The sequence below is a fragment of the Aotus nancymaae genome, unplaced genomic scaffold, assembly GCF_030222135.1.
Source record: "Aotus nancymaae isolate 86718 unplaced genomic scaffold, 86718_ANA_hifiasm-v0.15.2.pri h1tg000051l, whole genome shotgun sequence".
Lineage (NCBI taxonomy): Eukaryota > Metazoa > Chordata > Mammalia > Primates > Aotidae > Aotus > Aotus nancymaae.
This window is the reverse complement of record NW_026988465.1, coordinates 21,576,602-21,593,919: the sequence shown is the minus strand read 5'-3', so window position 1 is coordinate 21,593,919 and position 17,318 is coordinate 21,576,602. Positions and strand designations below refer to the sequence as shown.

Below are 17,318 nucleotides of genomic sequence, written 5' to 3'. Positions count from 1 at the left end.
AAATAGACAAATTTTCTACACAGACTCCTTGTATTATTCTAAGTTGTACACAATGTTCAATAGGAGTTTGAAGTTTATTTAGTCATATGCATAAGTCATGTCTAACAACTGAGAAAATCCTATTTATATAAAGCATCGTAGATTAAAAATACATAGTATTTGTACTTTAATACAATAGGGTCCCAGGATTCAAACAAGGAAGCTTGATTCCAGAGTTGGCATTAGGTAGTTATGTACTCTGCTACAAAGAACTAGTGGAGGTAAACTTTGGCAGTAAAATTCTCTAACAGTCAAATATTAATGCATTTCATATACACGGCTTTGCATCTGTAAAGGAAGATACAATTCCTTCAGCACAAGTGCCAATTTCTGAGTCTTCCACTTCAGAATCCTCACCAGTTTCTTCTTTAGAATCAAATTCCTGACTATCCAGTGATTCCAAGTTATCCAGAGGTTCACCATTCAGTCTCTTTTAAAGAATAAACCAATATAATTTATTGTAAAAATGTTAAAACCTAAGTTGGTCAGCATACTGATATAGCTGTAATGAGATTTTTTTCATTTTGCCCCTAAATAAATTCATTTATAAACAGTGTTATATCAAAGTCTCTACCATGCTAGATCACAGTCAGCAAAGTCAAAGTGTTTAATAATTGGCCTTTTTTTTTTTTTTAAAGCACTGAAATGATTTCAGAGTATAATTTAAAATAGTTACTTCCCCAAGCAGCTGCAGGGACAACTAGGTGTTCTACATTTCCAGTCAGCTGTAGGCCAATACTTTTAAGGCAGTTAAGAGAGCTACTACACTATTTCCAAATGAAAATTTCAAACATGAATTCTATCATGGATCTCAAATGTAAGGTAACAATTCAGCTATGTGAAAAGTTTTGATTTGAAATACTTTCTTCCTATCAGCAAGACAAACTTTTTGCAAACATGAAAAAATAAATCTTAAAACCTTTTTAAGGGCAAATCTGGTAAAACAACACTCATCAGGCTAATTCTTACAAACACATTAGCCACTTACAAAATTCTTTAGTCAGATAAAACCACCAAACTTATTTAGCGGACAAATTAGCAATTTTATAAATGACAGTCATATCAAGCTGGCATTAAAACTACCTAAAAATGTGTCAACTATTAAATAATTTTCTATATTTTCCAGGCATAAGTTAATTGCTTTTAATGAACTTTTATTCTCTGCAAGTACTCCTTGCAACTGTCCATCTATTATAGCTCATTTAATTCTCATAACAAGCCTGTAAAGCAGTCACCATTACTCTCACTTTATAAATGAGGAAAATGAAGCCCTGACAGGATAAACCCACTCTACCCAGCAAACTTAATGGTGCCAGGAAGAAAATTAAGTCTCAAATCCAGGAAATCTGATTCCAGAGCCCAAACCCTTCAAAGTGATCACACTATACTATCTCAACTTTACAGAAAAACACGTAAATGTGAACCAGGTAACTGTTACATTACCTACCTCTATTAGCTCTGCCATATACTGTACATGTTCTGCTACTTCTGCCAACTCTTTATTCTCCTTTTTCAGGCGGGCGATTTCATTGTCCTTTTGTTCAATTTCTTTATGAAGCTATATTACATAAATAAAGTTCAGTATTCTATAGATTTGCTATGCTATAAATCAAACGGCAGGCCTACAAGTATATAACGTGGAGGACATGCAGCATAGATCTAACTCTCAACAGGATTCATTTTGTATAATAACTCCATCAAGAGCTGCCTTTTTACTTAAACTTTTCTTAAGCCAGTATTAAAGCTAGTTCATGTTGCTCTAATATGCTAAGCAGCAAGAGTAAAACAATCCTGGAATTTAAAAAAAGATATGAATTATACTCAATACATACTTTTTCATTTTCCTTAAGTGCTTCATACAGCGCCTTCCTCCGTTTTTCTGCCACTTCTTTCCAATATTGAGAAGACGGATTTTCTAAAATAATGTTTTACATATAACTTTAAAAAAATCATTACTGTCAAAACCCAGTAATTTCTCCTGTTTCAAAAAAATTTCCAATCTTAGTACCCCCATATTGTTTAGTAATATTCATTTCAAAAGATTAAAGTTAGAAAATAAAACCAATATTATTCTATTTTCCCCAACATTTCAAAGATTTCAATCCTTCAGAAGAATTACAACAAAGGTACAATACCTATATATTTTCCAAGTAGATTATTAAAGATTTCTGTAACACATTTTTTGTGAGGTTGTGTCTTTTTATTTAATGTTGACATTTTTACAAAGTACAGATCAATTATTTTGTACACTGTCCTTAAGTTTTTATTTGTCTCCATGATCAGATTCAAACTAAACATTTTTGGCAGGAATACCATATAAGTATGTTGTATCCTCGGTGTACCATCAAGAAGCACACGCCAACTTGTCATGATACTGGAGATGTTAAATTTGATCATTTGGTTAAAATGCTATCCACCAGACTTCTGCCTTATAAAGATAAGTTTTTCCCTTAGTAATTAACTAATGATCTGTAGAGTAAAATATTTGAGACCGTGTCAATATGCTGTCCTCCAACAACTTTTTACTTTTTAAGTTTAATTCCACTGATGATTGACATTTCTGGCTTGTATCTATTACTTCTACGGTGGATGGAAAACCGATTTTTCACTTATGAAATTCCTTCTACATGTACTAGTTAGCATTATTCTGTAAATAAAAACTTTTCCTACCCCAATTTAAAAGAAAATTTATCAGTATGGACTCATATGTCCTTTTTTCCTCAATGTATTATAATCCATTCTTGGCATTATTCATTTTGATGCTCAAATTTTTTCAACTGCAGTCCGTGAGAAACCTTCCAAGATGATGTGTGTTGTTTCAACATGTCCACCCATTTTTGAGTACTTACTTATTTTCTGTCACAAGATAATCCATGATCACCTAAAGTTTCCCTGCCCCTGACCTGGAATCAGCAATTTCTCCAAGGAACTTTAGTGAAAAACAGTGTTTACAAACCAAGAACTGGATACAGGGTGTGCTCCTTGCTATAGAAGTGTAGTTTGTTTCTACTTATTTAGGGGCAGTGCTAGGAAATGTAATACTCGTAAAAAATCTTGAGTTTATACTGATATCCCCAATTCTTCCTTTCCTTCTCCCATTCCATATTTGTACTTCCATTTACCACATTATGAACCTGGCTCCCAACAGCACCAACATGTTACTCACTTGTTCAATCCTAAAATGTAACTTTTTTTTTTTTTAAATTACACCAATACCACTGCCAACAAATATAATAAAGTTCAAACAACAAATGTAACAAAGTTCGGGATTTCTTTGCAGTTCTTTCAATTCTTACCTATATCCCACTGAGGGTTACATGGATAATGTTTTTCACCTGTGGTTATATTAGCAATAAGATATATCGTTATTTGTTCTGATATTTAACTTTAGCAGTTTATTTTAACCAATCCGTGATTTAATTTTAACCTAATCAAGATATAAGTGTCACAAATCCTGCTCTTTAATCTACAGGTTTTTTTTTTTGTTTTTTTTTTTTGAGATAGAGTCTCGCTCTGTCGCCAGGCTGGAGAGCAGTGGCTGATCTCGGCTCACTGCAACCTCCGCCTCCCGGGTTCAAGCAATTCTCCTGCCTCAGCTTCCCAAGTAGCTGGGACTACACGCATGCACCACCATGCCCAGCTAATTTGTGTATTTTTTAGTAGAGATGAGGTTTTACCATGTTGGCCAAGATGGTCTCAATCTCTTGACCTCATGATCTACCAGCCTCGGCCTCCCATAGTGCTGAGATTATAGGCATGAGCCACTTTTCCAGCCTATTCATCCATACTTTTATTGGTTTCTTTATGCCACACTCTCCTGGAATATTCAAATTCCTTTCATACCTCAAACTCATTCTCTAAATATTTTTCTTCTAAAAAGCCTATTTCCAAGTCTTATAAACCCCTTACAAGGCAATCCAATATCAGAGCTGTCATATTAGTAACTATCCTTTCCCCCCAACTTTTTTTTTCTTCAAAGAATGGATCTTGACCTGTCACCCAGGCTGGAATGCAGTGGCGCTATCATAGCTCATTGTGGCAGCAAACTCCTAGGCTCATATGAGCCTCCTGACTCAGCCTCCTGAGTAGCTAAGAATACAAGCACAAACCACCATGCTCAGCTAATTTTTTCACAGATAGCATCTCACTGTATTGTCTAGGCTAGCCTCAAACTTCTAGACTCAAGCCAACCTCTTGCCTCAGCCTCACAGCGTACTGGGATTACCGACATGAGCCACTACACCAGGCCTCCTTTTCCTTAACATTTCAACCCCACATGGATCTTGTCAAACAAATCGTCACACACAAAAACATTTGCAGTGTCATTATATTTACAATCATAAAAAATTCTAAATCATTGAAAACATACAAGTATGTTTATATCTAATAGTATCCCTAGATTAAGGAAATCAGCAGAATTCATAACAGTATTAACAAATTTTTCCTTATATCATAATTTAAAACTGTAATACAAAAGTTATCTATTTTTTCATACCTTTAATCATAAGATCAAATGACTCCTGGGTGACTCCTCCAAGATTTTTATTTTCACTAGATTCTGGGACAATAACCCCAGGGCTGGAAGTTGCAGATGTTAACTGATCATTCCGATGTTTCTTTTTGGACAAGCCTGTGGACAACTGTAACGAAAACACTTAACTGTATTTACTTTGATTTAATTAACAAGAAACTAGGTGGTTTTTCATTTATGTATTTAAAAAAGAAAATGCATATCTTATCTTTTTTGTATCTCTGAATCTTTAAAAAAGTTATACAATTAAAAATTCTACCAAAATGCATACTAACATTTTAGGAATTTTATTTGCAACAACTATTTTGGATTAGACTATGGTCTACAGCTTAGCTGAAATTATTTATTATTTTTAAAATTTTTTAATTTTTATTTTTATTGAGACAGAGTCTCACTCTGTCGCCCAGGGTGGAGTGCAGTGGTGTGATCTCGGCTCACTGCAACCTCCACCTCCTAGATGTAAGTGATTCTCCTGTCCCATCCTCCCTAGTAGCTGAGATTACAGGTGTGTGCCAATTTTTTTGTACTTAGTAGACACGGGGTTTTACCATGTTGGCCAGGTTGGTCTTGAATTCCTGATCTCAAGTGATCCACCGACCTCAGCCTCCCAAAGTGTTGAAATTACAGCTGTGAGCCACCGTGCCCAGCCATGAAATTACTACTATCATTTTGAGACAGGTCTCACTTTGTCACACGGGCTGTTGCTCAGTGGTGCAAATGTGGCTCACTACAGCCTCGACCTCCTAGGCTAAAGCAATTCTCCTGCTTCAGACCCCCAAGTAACTGGGACTACAGGCATGTGCCACCACACCTAATTTTTGCATTTTATGTAAAATGGGGTTTTGCCATGTTGCCCAGACTGGTCTCAAACTCCTCAGCTCAAGCGATCCACCCACCACAATCTCCCAAAGTGCTGGGATTATAGGCATCAGTCACCATGGCTGGCCTAAAGTTATTTTTATTGTGTTTAAATGTTGTATTTAAATTCAGTATCACAGAAAGGTAACATTTTCATTCTGCCAAAGTCTAAAAATGCTTATCCATGATGTCATTGTTTTACACACATGGGTAAAAGAATCTAATACTTTATTCTAAAATTACCAAACATTACTTCTATAAAAGCATTCATAATTTACTCCATCATTCCAGTACTACAGGTATTTATTGCAATTTAAAATTTTTTTTTTTGAGACAGAGTCTTGCTTTGTTGTCCAGGCTACAGGGTGGAGTGTAGTGGTGCAATCTCTGCTCATGGCAAACTCTGCCTCCTGGGTTCAAGTGATTCTCCTGTCTCAGCCTCCCAAGTAGCTGGGATTACAGGCATACACCACCATGCCTGGCTAATTTTGTATTTTTAGTAGAGGCGGGGTTTCACCATGTTGGACATGCTGGTCTCAAACTCCTGACCTCACGTGATCTGCCCGCCTCAGCCTCCCAGAGTGCTTGGATTATAGGCGTGAGCCACCGTGCCGCGTCCAGTGAGCTTCTTAAATTGAACAATTTTTTTTTTTTAAATCACTTATTTGGGGAATATATAATTGTTATTTCCAAATTATTTCCAAATTCCAACAATTTATGTGTTTCTGAACAACAAAATAGTAGAAATGCTTTTATGCAAACATTGTATCACCAGTACCCCATTTTAGCCATATAGCACATACCTCATTTTCTCTTCCAACAAGAGATCCAGATGCTGAAGGCTGAATCATCTTCAGAGTTCTTCTTGGGACAGAACTATTCTGAAAGTTAAGATAATTCATTATCTGGTTACTGAGTTGCAATATGGTTATTTAGTTACTGCATTGCTATATGGTTATGTAGATTACTGAGTTTCTATATAGTGTTACTCTTAATCCTTCTATAATTTGGGGCGGGGAAGAAACAGTAAGAACACAAACATTTGGTCTGCTATATAATTTTGTAAGGTTACCTATGAACAAGACACTGGTTTAATCAACTGGCAAACTTGTTATTTCCAAAAATTATAATAAACTTTAAAGAATCCTTAACAATGAATCATATTACCCAAACTAGACACAAATACAAGTAACTTCTCTCATGTCAATGTATGCTCTTGCTATGGTCATTTTGTTAATCATATCTAGTTAAAACACACGTAACAAAATTCCTCAGCTCTCTAAAAAATCGTCCACACAGAAACTAAAAACTTACAGGTACTCTTTTATAAAACCAAACATTGTAATATTTATGGTATGAACTCACAAAACAGGTAAACTGGGAGAAAAAATCATTTACAGTGCAAAATATGTCTTCCCCTAATCAAAAGGATTCATCTCAGACCTCCTTAAGTCATGACTATCCCCCAGATGCTTAAAGGTACTCACCAAAAGAACATAATTTTCCAGAATATACTTTACACAAAACAAAATACATGTGTAATAGACATCCCCCCTCAACCATTACCTAAGAGTAGAAGCAGTTCTGCTTCAAGCCCATTCATTAGAAGGTGGCTAAAATGTCAGTGCCTGAGGCATACTAAAATACTCACTCTAAAATGCCCAAAGCATTGTTTTGGTGAAAATATTGCCTTCCTTGTAATATGTAAATAACTTCCTTTATATTTCATGATCTGAACGCTCTCTGATTTTTGCAAAATATCATTAGTTATACTGCCACCATGGGATAGCAAACAATGGTGAATACTCAAACAAGGTTAGCAAGAACATGATACCACACCAGCGTGAGAAAGTTACTGATACCACACAGTACTTCACATGACAAGAGTTCACCTTTCCCACGGTAAAGTTTCTACTGCTGATTATTATCTCACCATTTAACTGAAGGACAAATGCCAGCTACTGTGAGAACAATTACACCAACATTTCAGATATAATTTAGATTACAGATTAGTCAACAGTCTCCAGACAAACAAAAGAAAATGTAACGTTGGAACCTTAATAATAAGAGGTGTTAATTTATTTAAATGCTTGCTGTTAATAATGGTCAAAGAAGCCAGTCACAAAAAAAAAAAAAAAAAGACCATTTCCAAGATTTAACTTTTATTGATATAAGCTTTATAGACTTTGGCCTAAAACAATTTAACATTACTACTATTATTTTCTGTATATAGAGTATGTATAGGAATAATAGACTTTTTTTTTTTTTTTTTTAAGTAGAGATGGGATTTCGCCATGTTGGCCAGGATGGTCTTGATCTCCTGATCTCGTGATCAGTCTGCTTCAGCCTCCCAAAGTGCTGAGATTACAGGCATGAGCCACCGCGTCCAGCCAGAATAATAGACTCTTAAAGCCAGAAAGTTTCCTGTACATTAATGGGTCTTAATCTTTTTGGAAAACTATTTAATATTCTGTGAATCCTCTCCCCCTAAAAAATTCACATAAAAGCACATTCAGACAGAATTTTGCATACAACTTGCAAAGATCTAGTTCTAGTCCAGTTCCTCAATTTACAGATGAGTAACCTGAGGCTGAAATGCTAACTAACCCACCCAAGGTCTCAGTTTTGGAGGCAGAACCAAAATCAAACAGAACCTTGTATCTTTATATTCAAGAGAGTTTTATTGTAGCTAGTAAACACAAGACTTTTTACAAAATGTAATCTGCTGGAAGTATATAAATTATTTGGCTGTGATTTGCTTCAATATAATTCATTGAAGGAAAGGTGGAGTAAATAAGGACATAGATGAAACCAGATTGGCCATATAGTGGTAATTACTGAAGATGGGGAAGGAAATTATTGTAATACTGACTTTACTTCTAAATATTTCAAAAATTTCATAACAAAAACTGTAAATAATCACACCCAAAGCACAGTGGGAAGATGTCATCATCCTAAATGGAAGCTAATGGAATCAAATTTACAAACTGTCAATGTGAACTATTATTCAAGAAAAATAACGTAAGAATCCTAAGAAAAGCAAGGCAAATAAATAACCCATCAAAAGGTACTTGCTTATACTTATCAATGGCTTTTAAGTACTCAATTTAGTTTAATATTAATTTTTTTTTTTTTTTAGATACAGGGTCTTACTCTGTCACCCAGGTTGAAATACAGTGAAGCAATCATAACTTACCCAACTCCAGACTACTAAACTTAAGCAATTCCTCCCACCTCAGCCTCCCAAGTAGCTGGGATTACAAGTGGGTGCCACCACACCCAGCTAATTATGGTTTTTTAGAAACAAGGTCTCCCTTTGTTGCCCAGGCTGGTCACAAACTTCTGGGCTCAATCAATCCTCCTACTTCAGGCTCCCAAGTAGTTGGGATCACAGGCTTGAGATATCATGGGCATCTGGCTCTTTATTTAATTTAAACCCACAAATTGATAGTTTTCCTAAAGATGTGGTCCAATTCCCAGGGTATTCATATAGCTTAAGTTGTGTGGAAGGACCTAGCTAAATTGTAAATTCATTTAGAACCACACATATGAATCTAGTCAAAATTACAAACTCAAAACTAAAGAAATTCTGTCCTGTTGTCATAAGAATAAATACTTGGAATAAGATTTCCAGTGAGAGTACCATACAGGGATTCTAATAGTATTGCAAATCCAATAGGTTAGATGGTAAAGAATATGGTATACTCTCGAAAAATGTGCAATATAATGCAAAACATGTGTGTAGTCAAAGACACTTAATTCTGAAGACACACACAAGGGATTTTAATAAAATCATTTCACGAAATATAAGTGCACAAACAAAGCAGTAATAATCTTATACATAGAAAATCCTAAAGATACTTTTGGAATCTTCACAGAGATAATACAAAAAGAAAAGAAAATCCGGAAGAATCTACTAAAAGACAATTAGAACTAATAAACAACTTCAGTAAGGTTTCAGGACACAAAATCAAAATACAAAAGTCAATTATTTTTCTATACAGTAGCGATGATCAAATGAGAATGAAATTAAAGAAACAATTATACTCACAATAACCTCAAAAAGAATAGCCAGGAAAAAATTTAACATAAACAGTGTAAAATTCATGCTCTGAAAACTACAAAATACTGTTGAAAGACCAAAATAAGAGATATCCCATATTCTTGAGTCAGACTTAATAGTCAACCATAATTAATTTTTTAAAAATGTTCTCTATTGTTACTCATCCTCTGACTAACTCAAGGCTTCCAGAAATTACAGCCAGGCTAAATTTGGCTAAATGATATCAAAATACTTTTAACCCCATGCTTTCTACAAAAAAAATTAAAGTTATTCAATCACATACCTTTATATTCTCTTTGATTTCTTCCTGTTTCTGCTTCATACTGGGATTCATTGTGTAGATGGTGAAGCACAGAATACTAGTAATTAAAAAACAATATGGTTTGCAACGCTGAAGGTGGAGTCTAGGTTTGTTTAAAATACAATCATAAAACTCGTACTATTGTACAGTAGAACTATTATTTTTTCTCACTTAATCCAAACTCAGCCCTGTCGATGACTAAGGTGACTAACGTTAATCACTCTTGATATCTAATTTTACATATATATACGCACAGAATTATGTTTGAAAAAATTGAAACTAATGTATTTTAAAAAAATGTTAAAAATCGGTTTAAAATTTCTAAACATGTCCTAGATTAAATACAGGGCTCTCAAAGATTGAGAAATAGTAACCAGAAATAGCCCTGGCGCACGCACACACATATGCAAACAAAAAAGCTTAGGAAAGCCCGGGCGTCGTGGCTCACATCTGTAATCCCAGCACTTTGGGAGGCCGAGGCAGGCGCATCACCTGAGGTCAGGAGTTCGAAACCAGCCTAGCCAACACAGTGAAACTCCGCCTCTACTAAAAATACAAAAATTAGCTACATGTAGGTGTTTGCCTGTAGTCCCAGCTACTCGGGAGGCTAACGCAGGAGAATCGCTTGAACCCGGGAGGTGGAGATTGCAGTGAGCAGAGATCCCACCACTGCACTCCAGCCAGGGTGACAGAGCGAGATTCCGTCTCAAAAACAAAGCAAATAAAGAAACAAACAAAAAACAACAACAAACAGCTTAGGAAACCAAACAATCTAATTTGTACGGGGCATCCTGCTACTTTCTACTTTCTTTCATGTTAAGAAAATGCTAGTTGGGCCCCAGTAAACAGACCCTGGGCAATGTTTTTCAAACTGCAGGTCGCGGGCCCTGGGCGGTGATCTCGAAATTACTTAGTGAGTCGTGAGCAACACTGCTTAGAAACATGTAACTGAACAGAATGGACTGAAGAGACGAGAAATATTGCTTCGATCTACGTCTCATTCTGTTAGATGGCTGCGATGTAAAACGGACTTTAGCACGAAAAAAGCTGAAAACCACTCATCAAATAAGTCTAATCCTTCACAGGTTTCCCACACCCGACAGCAACCTTGCACCCTTACTTGCCTGTTATTCTCTAGTTCCTTTAACAGCTACATTAAAAACCCTGGCATAGGACAGGGTCCATGCGAAACCCGTATCAACAAAGCCGGTATCCGTTCAATGGGAGACGCAGGACACCGACCTTCTCCCATGAGCCAAATTTACAGATCCCTCAGACAAGAACCAGCCACTTAACCGCCAAGAGGATAGGATGTTCCCCTCATCCCCACAGCCAAGCACGCCCAGGCTGAGCCCCTAAGCCCGGACCCAGCCAGCTAGTCCCGGAGCGCCAGGCGAGGGGGCGGGCGGTGTGGTCCCGCGCGCCCGAGCCTACCAATCGCGGCGCGCGCCTCGGGAACGACGCCCGCCAACCAATCGGGAGCGCGGAAGTGAAAGCGCGCCAAAACCGACCCAGCCAATGAAGCAGTCCCTCGAGTCGCCTCTCTACCCCGCCCCGGCTCCCGCGACCGTTCAACAACCCCTCGGCCCCTACCCCTGCCGTGGTCCCGCAGCTGTCAGAGGAGGATGCGGCTTCAGCGGCTGGCAGGAGCGAAAGCGAGTCTTCTAGGAGCCGTGCCCTTTGAGCCCCTGCGTACCCACCTCCTACCACCTCTTTCACACTTACGGGGTGGAGACGCTCAATCCTCGTAGCGAACGCAGGTAGCTGTGGCAGCGGCACCTAGAAAAAGGCCACAGCTCACCTACGCTGATCCCCACGATCGCGGGAGTGTCCGACGCTCGCTGCAGTAAAGCCCTACTAACTCCGGTCGCCCGCTCGGGACGACCACGTGACCACCCAACGCAGACGAGGGGCGGGGCCTCTAGAATCCCGCGAATGGCCTCTCCCCTCCGCCCCGCCTCTTCCTGCGTCTGCGCGGTCAGCGGTAGCGTGTACTTGAGGGCGGTGCGGCCTGGGAGGTCTGTTTTCTTTGACCCGACCCTCCGACCCTGCGCTCGGAACTTCCTTAAAATGCAGTTTTAGCCCTTAACCAAAGGCATAAAGATTTGCCTCCATTAGTCGTTAACACCGGAAGAACAAAATATTGAATATTCATATATATATTAATGTGTAGTGCACGACATATATTTGTGTGAAGCCCTGGCTCCACGGACTTGTACTAGGAACTTTTATATTTTGACTTTTTGTGTTTTGACTATGTTGTGGTGCAGTCGCAGTTGTTCAGGGAGACCGCGATCACTTAATCCTGCTGCTGTTCACCGAGCGCCTACTACGTGCCAGTTACTGCTGTTCTAGGCCCTGAAATTACAACTGCTGTTGCAAGTTGAAGGAGCAGAAAAAACTTCGTAATAATTACGTTTAGCCTTTCCTTATTTCACAAAATTCTCGGCCGGGCACGATGGCTCACGTCTGTAATCCCAGCACCTTGGGAGCCCGAGGTTGGTGGAGCCCCTGAGGACAGGAGTTCGAGACCAGTCTGGCCAACATGAAGAAAGCAAATAAAACAAAGCAAAAAAAAAAAGCAAATAAAGAAACAAACAAAAAACAACAACAACAAACAGTTTAGGAAACCAAACAATCTAATTTGTACGGGGCATCCTGCTACTTTCTACTTTCTTTCATGTTAAGAAAATGCTAGTTGGGCCCCAGTAAACAGACCCTGGGCAATGTTTTTCAAACTGCGGGTCGCAGGCTCTGGGCGGTGATCTCGAAATTACTTAGTGAGTCGTGAGAACCTCTGGTCATCTTCACTGTTACACTCCCACCAGCACCAGGACAGTTTACAGATGCCATGGCATCGATAGGACATTACCCTATATGGTCTAAAAAGGGGAGGCATGAATAATCCACCCCTTGTTTAGCATATCGTCAATAACCGTAAAAATGGGCAACCAGCAGCACTCAGGGCTGCTCTGTCTATGGAGTAGCCATTTTTATTCCTTTCCTTTCTTAATAAACTTAATTCCACTTTGTGGACTCGCACTGAATTCTTTCTTGCGCAAGATCCAAGAATCCTCTCTTGGGGTTTGGATTGGGACCCCTTTCCTGTAACACCAGCACTTTGGGAGGCCGAGGCAGATGGATTACCAACCTGGCCAACATGGCGAAACCCCGTCTCTACTAACAATACAAAAATTATCCAGGTTTGGTGGCACGCACCTGTTATCCCAGCTACTCGGAAGGCTGACGCAGGAGATTCACTCGACCCCAGGAGGCGGAGGTTGCAGTGAAACAAGATTATGCCACTGCACTCCAGCCTGGGTGACAGAGCGAGACTCCGTCTCAAAAAAAAAAAAAAAAAAAAAAAAAGTCTCGAGGTAGAGGAAAGGCTTAAGATTGGCCAAAAGGAAAGTAAGTGGCCGGACTTCTGTTCAGGAAGAGGAAAGAGGACTTCTGGGTATATGGCTTCTCAATACAGGAAAAAGCTTGGTCAAGTAAGCTGTTATTACCCTCCCCACTCTCAGTAGCTCTTGGGAATAGGTTTTCAGCCTCCAGTAAGAGAATGATTCTATTCTAACTTTTTGATGAAATTATTATCAGTTGAGTAAAATATCTCAGGTTGCACATAACAGACATAAACTTTGATTAACTTAAAAAAGGGAAGGTTGGCCGGGCACGGTGGCTCACACCTGTAATCCCAGCACTTTGGGAGGCCGAGGTGGGCAGATCACCTGAAGTTGGAGTTCAAGAGCAGCCTGATCAACATGAAGAAACCCCATCTCCACTAAAAATACAAAATTAGCCGGGAATGGTGGCGCATGCCTGTAATCCCAGCTACTTGAGAGGCTGAGGCAGGAGAATCACTTGAACCCGGGGGGTGAAGGTTGTGGTGAGCTAAGATAGTGCTATTGCACTCCAGCCTGGGCAACAAGAGCAAAACTGTGGCCAAAAAAAAATATATATATATATATATATATATATATAAATTATCCTGGCGGCCAGGAGAGGTGGCTCACACCTATAATCCCAGCACTTTGGGAGGCTGAGGCGGGTGGATCACGAGGTCAAGAGATCGAGACCGTCCTGGTCAACATGGTGAAACCCCGTCTCTACTAAAAATACAAAAGTTGGCTGGGCATGGTGGTGCGCGCCTGTGGCCCAGCTGCTCGGGAGGCTGAGGCAGAAGAATTGCTTGAACCTAGGAGGCAGAGTTTGTGGTGAGCCAAGATCACACCACTGCATACCAGCCCGAGTAACAAGAGTGAAACTCCGTCTCAAAAAAAAAAAAAATTATCCTGGCATGGTGGCACATATCCGTAGTCCCGCTTACTCAGGAGGCTGAGGTGTGAGGATCACTTGAGCCTGAGAAGTTGAGGTTGCAGTGATCCAAGATCACAACATGACACTCCAGCCTGGGTGACAGAATGAGACTCTCTGTCTCAAGTTAATTAATTAATTAGTTCATTAATTAAATGGGAAAATTCATAGGAATAAAGGGAAGAAATTGTGGGGACAACTCTGCGTCTCCAGGATCCTGCCATTAGCTTAATGCAGTTCCAGTGATAGTCTCCGGGCCTCAGTGGTCCACATTTCAAAGTCATGGGGAAAAGAATCTGATCTTCTTAGCTTGGATCAGGTGGTTCAATAAGCTCTGGCTGAAACATGTATGTACACAGGGAGAGGGCGGCGCACTGTCCCACAGACATGCTGTTACCCCCACCTCTCCGCCAGGTATTGAGCTGTTCCTGAAGAAGAGTGGATGGCTGCTACCCTCAGCAGGTCTCCTTCAGAAATTAAAAAGCATAAAATCACCACAGTTGGAGGATGGAGATAAAATGACTCAAGAAAAGCTCAAAAGTAAAATGACTAAGAAAAAATACTCAAATGAGAGTGGACATTTTTGGGCCAAGAAGATTCTTTAGTTGTTGGGCTCTAAACCTGTCAGTTACCTCTACTCTGCAAAGCAGATGAACACAGAGATGTTCCTCACAAAAAAGAAACTTGGTGACTAGCACAGAAAGCGAGCCTCAGTATTGAAACTAGGAAATGTAAGGACACAGTTCAAGCTATCAAAAATAGTTGAGGCCAGCCAGGAGCTGTGGCTGACGCCTGTAATCCCAACACTTTGGGAGATTGAGGCGGGTGGATCACTTGAGCCTAGGAGTTTGTGACCACTCAGGGCAACATAGTGATACCTCATCTCTGCAAAAAATACAAAAATTAGCCAGGTGTGGTGGCACATGCCTGTAGTCCCAGCTACTCAGGAGGCTAAGGCAAGAGAATTGCTTGAGCCAGGATGGCAGAGGTTGCAGTGAGCTGAGATCGTGCCATTGCACTACAGCCTGGGCAACAGGAGTAAAACCCTGTCTCAAAAAAAAAAAAAAAAGACCGGGCACAGTGGCTCATGCCTGTAATCCCAGCACTCTGGGAGGATGAGGCAGGTAGATCTCTTGAGCTCAGGAGTTTGAGACCAGCCTGGCCAACATGGTGAAACCCTGTCTTTACCAAAAATACAAAAAATTAGGTGGGTGTGGTGACACACACCTGTAGTCTCAGCTACTCAAGAGGCTGAAGGAGGAGGATCGCTTGAGTCTGGGAGGTGAAGGTTATAGTGAGCTGAGATCACATCACTGCACTCCAGCCTGGGTGACAAAGCAAGACTGTGTCTCAAAAAAAAAAAAGGCGAAACCCTGTCTCTACTAAAAATACAAAAATTAGCCAAGTGTGGTGGCAGGTGCCTGTAATCCCAGCTACTCGGGAGGCTGAGGCAGGGAGAATCACTTGAAGCCAGGAGGTGAAGGCTGCAGTGAACTGAAATCGTGCCTCTGCACTCCAGCTTGGGCGATAGAGTAAAACTCTATCTCAAAAAAAAAAAAAAAAAAAAGGTTGAGGCCAATGAAACTTATGGGGGTGGGAATCATGGAAATATTCTATGTCTTGATTGTGTGGGTGGTTACAAGACAGTTACACAATTCAGTATACTGTAAGCTTGAAACAGATGAATTTTATTGTATGCAAATTATACCCCAGTAAAGGAAGAAAATAAAGGAGCTGAGGTAATACAGGGAAGCCCCTAGGAAGGACTGCCTAGACGCTAGAGGAGAATGTAGACGGCGCTGGGAAGGGCTGCCCGGACGCCGGAGGAGAAGGCAGACGGCGCTGGGAAGGGCTGCCCGGACGCCGGAGGAGAAGGTAGACGGCGCTGGGAAGGGCTGCCTGAATGGTAGGGGAGAATGTAGATAGTGCTGCCTGACTTCTAGAAGGCTAGAGCCTGCCTTATGAGCCACCAAGTGAATGTGCCTCAGCAAATAACAAATCAGAGAGAAAGCAGAGCTTGGGCTAAGGAAAAACTTCTAGTGACCACCTGAGAAAAATCTACAAGGTTAGCATCAAAGAACCTGAAACCAAGGAAAAGCATTCTTAAAGCCAAATAATTTTAAATTCTACGTTAACATTTGTATCTTTTGTAAAAATTTCACATGCTGTTTCACTTTTAAAAACTGTGCTAAGTGAACAGTATAAATATTATCTCTATTTTCCACAGACAAAGACACTGTGGATTGTGGGGTTGGCATTAGGACATGTGCCACAACTGGATTTATTGCCTCTCAGCTCCAAGTTTACGGGCAAGTTCCAGAGGGAAGATTTCCCACAAGTTCCACTAGCAAGGTACCACAGTTAGTGGCGCATCATTCCGGCTGCAGCAGGGAGGCAAGGCTGGGGCTGCATACTTCATGGAGCCGGTGGAAGCCATCTCCTTCTGAGTTGGGACGGGGGCTTCCCTTGCCGCTGCAGCCCCCAGCTCTAAGAGGCAGGCAGGAGCCCCACCGTCCTGGGCGGGGCTACAGCCACCCAAACTGTGGCTGTGGATCGGAGCCTCCCTATGCTCCTGGGGGAGCCGGGAACAGGCAGGATCTACCCTGCTGGGTGCAGCTTCAGCCGACGCACCCATGGCTGCAGACCTGGGCTTCCAGCTCCAGGAAGCAGGCAGGAGCTGGGACAAGCGGGAGCCCTGCCCCTTCTGAGTTGGCAGGGCGGGAGCTCCCGGGTGCAGCTGCGGAGGCCCTGCCAGACGCAAAACCCAGGCCTGTCTGCAGCCTGCACCCTCCGAGTCCCCAGGAAGGCCCCCCCGGCCGTCCCTGGGAGTGTCTATTCCCGCTGCCTGGTCTCTCTCCGCTCCCAGCGCCTGCGCCGATCTCGGAGCGTGATTTGGGGCTCAGCCCCGGGGCCGTGAATGGCAGCAGGAGAGATTCAGCCCTGGGCGGAAGCGGGTGGGTCCCCAGTAAGGCTCCAACCTTCAGGCCAGGAAGGGCTGGAAGGCTGGGGGCCGGGCTGCCAGTCCCTCGGACCGCAGTGGGGACTCATGGTGCCTTTTCCGGACTCATCCATGGCTACCTGTGGACCAATCAGCACGCACTTTCTCCCCTCTGAGATCCATAAAAGCCCTGAGCTCAACCAGAGCAGGGCACAGGACAACCAGAGAAAGAAGAGGGCAGCAGTGACCAGAATGACCAGCTGCACAAGAG

General features: G+C 41.2%; 1 protein-coding gene across 3 annotated transcripts in view; it reads right to left on the bottom strand.

Annotated features, from left to right (window-relative positions):
* Positions 1–55: 55 nt before the first annotated feature.
* Positions 56–17,318, bottom strand: part of GMNN (geminin DNA replication inhibitor) — a 41,620-nt gene continuing 24,357 nt past the window's right edge. Inside the window, exons 1-7 of one of the 3 annotated variants that reach the window (XM_012458527.2) lie at positions 11,518–11,687; positions 9,775–9,850; positions 6,232–6,309; positions 4,535–4,679; positions 1,872–1,954; positions 1,487–1,597; positions 56–469 (exon numbers count right to left, since the gene is read on the bottom strand). In XM_012458527.2, coding sequence (XP_012313950.1) covers positions 308–469; positions 1,487–1,597; positions 1,872–1,954; positions 4,535–4,679; positions 6,232–6,309; positions 9,775–9,825 — 630 coding nt within the window. In that variant the 5' untranslated portion in view covers positions 9,826–9,850; positions 11,518–11,687 and the 3' untranslated portion in view covers positions 56–307. Of the gene's footprint in view, positions 470–1,486; positions 1,598–1,871; positions 1,955–4,534; positions 4,680–6,231; positions 6,310–9,774; positions 9,851–10,916; positions 11,107–11,517; positions 11,688–17,318 lie in introns of those variants that run through there. The other 2 variants (XM_012458528.3, XM_021667644.2) reach the window with 2 other exon arrangements.